Source organism: Gekko japonicus, unplaced genomic scaffold (genome assembly GCF_001447785.1).
Source record: "Gekko japonicus isolate JY-2015 unplaced genomic scaffold, Gekko_japonicus_V1.1 scaffold664, whole genome shotgun sequence".
Classification (NCBI taxonomy): Eukaryota; Metazoa; Chordata; class Lepidosauria; order Squamata; family Gekkonidae; genus Gekko; species Gekko japonicus.
Window position 1 is genome coordinate 877,895 of NW_015166441.1, and position 6,000 is coordinate 883,894.

Below are 6,000 nucleotides of genomic sequence, written 5' to 3' on the forward strand. Positions count from 1 at the left end.
AAGTATTCAAAAACAAGAGAAGAAAATATATTAACTACTGACTTTTTCCAAGCGGATGATATAATCTCTTTCCAGTCGTTCTTCGGCTTGTTTCAAGCCTAGCTGCTGTTCTGCCATCAGTGTAGATTCATCAATTACTGTTACACTTTCTAAATAATCACCTTCAGAATTAGTTTCTTTAGCAGAATCAGTATTCTTCATTTTACCTAGTGGGATGAGGGGAATGAAGATGATTAACGTGTTTTTTCCCTAGACTAATTTAAACAAAGTGAAACAAAGGCTATGAAGACACACAAGAAATTCAATAGTGTGGATATGCCCATTTCTTGATAAATAAGTAGAACTAAGCACAGAAATGTGCAACAATTAAAATAACATAGAATTTCAGTTATCATTAAATGAGGGATGGTAGTTCGGGATTACTGTGATAATGTTTATGAAGCATTTTAAGCATTTAAGAAACACATAAATATTTATTAAAGTCTATAATTCCATATATGCATCTAATTATCAACTACGTATGATTTGTGCATAAATAGCAAACTCCTTTTCTCAGCTATAGTTACAACAAATTTATAAGACAAATTGTTTTATTTTCATTTTAAAGATAAAAAATTTAGGTTTGCAGATGACGACATGTGCCTGGCTACTCAGACATCCCTTGTTCGAGCAGATTTTCTTCAGCCCAGGCTGAGTTCCAAGTCCAACAATCTTTCCACCAAAATCATAAGTACTACAAGCAATGAATCAGATGTGAAAAAATGGACTGTTCCACTTTGTACCGCAGATGGAGAGATCCCCTTTTGAATTAGCCCACATTTTAAAAAGAAACACTGCTTTAATTGAAATGGATAATTAAAACAATTGGGAAAGAGATTTTCCTCAAGGTCTTTGCCTGTTGTGTTGGTTTTCTATTTGTAAACTTTTCTGAATATAAATGCATTTAAAAATGTAATCCTCCCCCCATTTGCAATACCAAGTCAGAACTAGGTCCTCCATTTCAAAGATGACTGACAACCTTTGAAGTGGAAAGGGAGAAAAATCTGCTGGCCTCCTTGGATTTATAAACAGCTACTTAATCTGAGACACCACTCTTATAGCATCTTTTGAGAATAGTAACTGAGAAAATAAAAGAGAATATTCTATGCCAGGGTCATAATATCTTCTGCAATAATATGCAGAGAAATAGTTCTGTATTTGTAATAGTCTTGCAGTTAGTTTAAATCTTTAAAACTTAGTTTTGTTGCTATGCTTTAGCTAGCATATAAATGAGCATAGTTCAGACTTTTTCAGTTTAAAAAGCTGAATGTAATACTCACAGGAGTCTTCAGACTTGTGCTCCTTTGGTTTCTGATCCAAACCACTCTTGCCTGAGTCAGTAGGCCAATTCATAACGATTTTGGATGCATCATCTCCTGAAGGATTTTCCAGTTCAGAAGCTTCTCTTTCTGCAGTTGGTGATGTTTCAGTGCTGCCACCATTCCCTGAAAGATGGGAGCTCAGAGAATTTTCATCCATGTGCTGATCACTAGACTCAGGTTTCAGGTTTTCTTCTGCTGCTGGTAAATTTGGTAATCCTTTTGTTTTGCCATGTCTTTGATCCTGAGGGTCTAACCCCAAGTCTTTGCATCCAGCAATGCCACTATTTGTCTTACATGATTTGTTTCCCCCTGACTTTTCAGTACAAACTTCATTTTGCTTATTCTTTTTAGTACTGTTTCCACTTAAAGAATTCTTCACGGCTTCTTTTACAGATTTGTCATTTTTGTTATGTTTATAATTCTGATTGGTTGCAAGTCGGGCAGTTTTACTTTCCTCACAGACGACGTGGGCAGATTTTCTTGATTCATGATTTCCACTTTTTGAGCTCTTGCCCTCTTCCATTATTGTGTAGACCTGCTTCGCCTATCACTTGAAACCACTTGAAATGTAATTTTGCTACAATTTGACAGAGCTGAATCCTGTTTGAGCAGGGAATCTGGCTGATTGTCTGCTGAGACAAAAACATCACATGCAGAAATGTCACAGTAATATCAAGACATTTACTTGATCATCCACAGAACTTCACTATCCTTAAGTTTCACCTGCAAGACAAAGATAGGATCACTCTGTTCCATTATACTAGATATGCCAGTATAGTAGATTTACACCAGATCACACAGGAAGATAGCTTATCAAGGAACTCTACAGTCATTCAATAAATAAACTGTGGACAGGAAACACACATCTCCGATATCACAGCATGTGGGGTGGACATACATCACTCAGCCCTAAAATCAGAAAAAACTTAGTACAAATAATTTATTGTGGGAACTCTGGTGAAAGGAAACTTGCCACAAAAATATGCTCTATGCAGTGCTGCCCTCGAGACCTGGAAATTACAGCTTGTCCAGAATGCAGTGGCGCAGGTCCTTACTGGGACCCCATTGACAGCACATATCCAACCAGCACTTCATGAGCTGCACTGGCTCCAAGTTGAGTACTGGATCACGTTCAAGGTTCTGGTACTGACCTTTACAGCCCTAAACAGTCTGGGACCAGAGTATCCTCAGGACTGCCTCTCTTTATATATCCCCCCCAAAGGGTATTACATTCTGAACCTCCTCAAGATCCCTGGCCTAAAGGATATCCAGCTGTCCTTGACCAGAGCCAGGGCTTTCTCAGCCCTGGCACTGGCCTGGTGGAACTCTCTGCCTAATGACATCCTGGCTCTGTGGGACCTAACGCAGTTCCACAGGGCCTGTAAGACAGAGATGTTCCGCCAGGCCTATTGTTGAGGACAGCAGTGGTCTGCCATCAAGCTTGAAGGGCCCAATGGGCTCACCATATAGGTCTCCTACCCACCAGCCTACAGAGCTATCTGCCTGTTATGACTGGAATCTTTCCTTTCATGTCTAGCTCAGACTGTTTGCCTATCTGAGAGAAGGTTAACTCTTGTGCTTGCAGGTGTCTACTGGCATTGTCTTGATAGTTCACTTTTGGAAGGGTTCTACATCAACACAATGCTGGTATAAAATGTTGCATAGCAGAACCACAGGATCAGACTAATGCATCGACCAGGCAATTGATTTTAAGCCACAAACCTGATTGTCATCTATATATATAAAAGAATGTCGCCTCACCGTAAAATCAACGCCCAGTCCAAACCCCTGGACTTAGAAACACCAAATTCGGGGACAGCACTCCTACCATGGCATAGATGCTCATTAAGAAGGGATTTTTAGATATTCGACCCTTAAGTGGGTCAAAAGGGGGAAATGTGCTCCCCCATTGATTCCTATGCAGCTGCCAGGCTGCTGCCTCCTTGCACCCCCCCACTCTCTGATTCGTCAGCTGCAGAGCTCAGTGTTCTGAGGTAAAAACAACAGTTACAGGGGACTACAGAGAACTAATGACAGTTGAGGAAATCAGGAGTGTGTGAGGTGCCTGTGAGGTGAAGCAAAAGTGCTGGCCCAGCCTCCCTATGGCTTCAAACATGCTCCCCCCTCCTACATCTGACAGGCAGTTGTCTATCAGGTGCAGCAGCATTTGCAGAGCGCTTAAAGCCACGAGGGAGCCTGCCCCAGCAGTAATGACTTTGTGATCCTGCCAGCCCTGCCTCCACAGTAGCTTCTAATACTCCTCCCCCTCCTACACTGGACAGGCAGCTGCCTCTCAGGTGTAGGAGAGGAGGTGGGATGCTTACAACCACCGGGGAGGTTTGTTCAACAAGACTGCCTTAGCCCTGCTGCTGGCCCAGACTTTGTGATGCCTTTAAACATAATCCCCCCAACACCATACAGGCGTGTGTCTGTCAGGTGTCAGAGCAGGACCAAGGTACTTTAATCCATCAGGGACGCTGCCCCAGCGGGATCACCTTACCGATGCTGCTGGCCCAGCCTCTCTGATGGCTTCCAAAACACTCTCCCCACCTCCTACACCTAACAGGCAGTTGTCTGTCAGGTGCAGCAGCGGATGCAGGGTGCTTAAAGCCATGAGGGAGCCCGCCCCAGTAGTCTACAGAGGTCCAGCAGTCTACAGAGGTCCTTCAGTAGAGAGAGAAAAAATACGTATGTCTCACTTCATTTTTTACACTACAGTCTTCACAACAAATTTTACATTTCAAACTTTACATCATCAGTATTATAGCTGGATTTACGGAAGTTAAATACCATAGCAAAGCACGGGTATCAGGCTAGTATTCAATATACACAGGAACGTGCACTGAATCCTAACTTGTAAAATGGCTCCAGTTATTGTTTAAGTAGCAGTCTAAGGGACGAGAGGAATAATGTGGAATCAATAACTACCTACACCAAAGCATAGTACAATTCACACCAAGATGCTGAACAGTATGGTATGCTAAGTACATTTTTCAGCAGTAGTGTCAAGCTTTAGAGGTTTTGGTTTTTAGTACATTCAGATTTGAGAAAACCCATTTATGCACATTACTAAGCCACAAACGATATGGGGACTATGAACTGCATCCAGGGACCCATTCTATTTCCAAGAGTATAAAAAACCCTTCCCTGACATCTGGGTGTGTTGCATAATAGTGAAAGCCAAGTTGACATAAGGAAAGAACTTTGTGCAAATAGCTATCTTTTGGTCAGTGATCTCCCTGGATTTCTTGTTTCGGGACTGTCAAAATTCTTATTTGTTCTGAGGGGTGGGGTAGGAACAACTTTAACCCCTTCTAGTATAACTCTTCATTTTTTTCTTGCAACAAAACCTCCAAGCATACCAACTGTCCCTCAAACCTAATATGAAGGATTGTAGCATTTCCCCTTTCTCTTGAAAACAAACAAAACAAAAACCCTACTCATCTTTTCCCACTCAACCCTCTCGTCCTATAGCACTAGCTAAAATCCACATAGACTAATTGAGGACAGAAAGAAGGAATTCCTTCCCCCATACTTTGCTATTTGTGCTGCTTTAGAGGAAAAGGAAAGGAGATACACAACCATTTCTTCCTTTTGCTTTTGATAAGAGCATTGAGAGCTGAAAACTAGAAAACAACTCAACCTCTTGCACTTCCGTTTATTCATGCTGATGTTTGAGAATTGCCAGCCAACTCATGGATTGTTGCCTTGACGTAGTGAGGGGGGGGGCTTGTGTGTAATGAGATTCAAATCGGTAGCCGTGTTGGTCTGAAGCAGCAGAACAAAGTTTCAGTCCAGTGGCACCTTTAAGACCAACAAAGTTTTATTCAAGGTATGAACTTTCGTGTACAAGTACACTTGCTCAGATACAGCCTGAAACAGAACTTCCTCAAGCCCTACATACAGAAAGATTGGGGGGGGGGGGGAGTCAGAGCCAAGATGCATAAATAAAGCTGTGATTATATCAAGGTGGCTGGTAAGATCAATGAATGGCAACAAATTAGCACACAAATGCGAGCGCTAACAAACTGATTTTTGGACTCAAGCTTCGTTCTCACAGGAACGTCATTAAGGGGTTTTGGGGGTGGAGCCAGTTTGTGGCATGCCCAGGGGCTGTTGCTTAGCTACACTCATAAGTGGTAAGGGACCCACTACACTTGCCATCCCAGATCTACTTCCAGCAGATGGGCTGGGGTGGGTGTCCATCAGACGGCAGGCAGGTTGTCCAATGCCTGGATCCACACCCTATGCTGTGCCAATGCTCCTGTTGCTGTAATCAATAACGCTGTGGCCTGTTTTACCCCAACTCTCTTTTTTGTAATTCTGTGTGACGCCATCTGCGTTCCTGCCCTTCACCTGCCATTAGGATTACAAATGTATTTTAGCATTCTGGAGGGAGAAGTGCTGGAACCTTACTTGTTCCTTGCCCCACTTTAGCTCAGACTAAACTGGCAATTTCTGCTGATTTCTCCTTTCTGCTACAGACCTCCTCATGTCATTCCCCAGGAAAAGCATTTCATGGAGGTCAGTGGGCTGCAGTGGGAGGGGAAAGGCATGAAAGTTCCATTCTGTCACTGGAAAATTTAGTCTGGATCCAGCCCTCAAGACGCTCAAACCACATGTTTTTTAAAGTCTAGGA

At 42.5% G+C, this 6,000-nt stretch overlaps 1 protein-coding gene across 1 annotated transcript in view; it reads right to left on the reverse strand.

Moving 5' to 3' along the window:
* The window catches only part of ZCCHC11 (zinc finger, CCHC domain containing 11), a 63,750-nt gene extending 61,760 nt beyond the window's left edge, over window positions 1-1,990 (reverse strand). The window contains exons 1-2 of the mRNA XM_015411981.1: window positions 1,320-1,990; window positions 43-206 (exon numbers count right to left, since the gene is read on the reverse strand). Of these exons, the coding sequence (XP_015267467.1) occupies window positions 43-206; window positions 1,320-1,884 (729 nt within the window). The 5' untranslated portion in view covers window positions 1,885-1,990. The remainder of the gene's footprint in view (window positions 1-42; window positions 207-1,319) is intronic.
* Window positions 1,991-6,000: the final 4,010 nt, after the last annotated feature.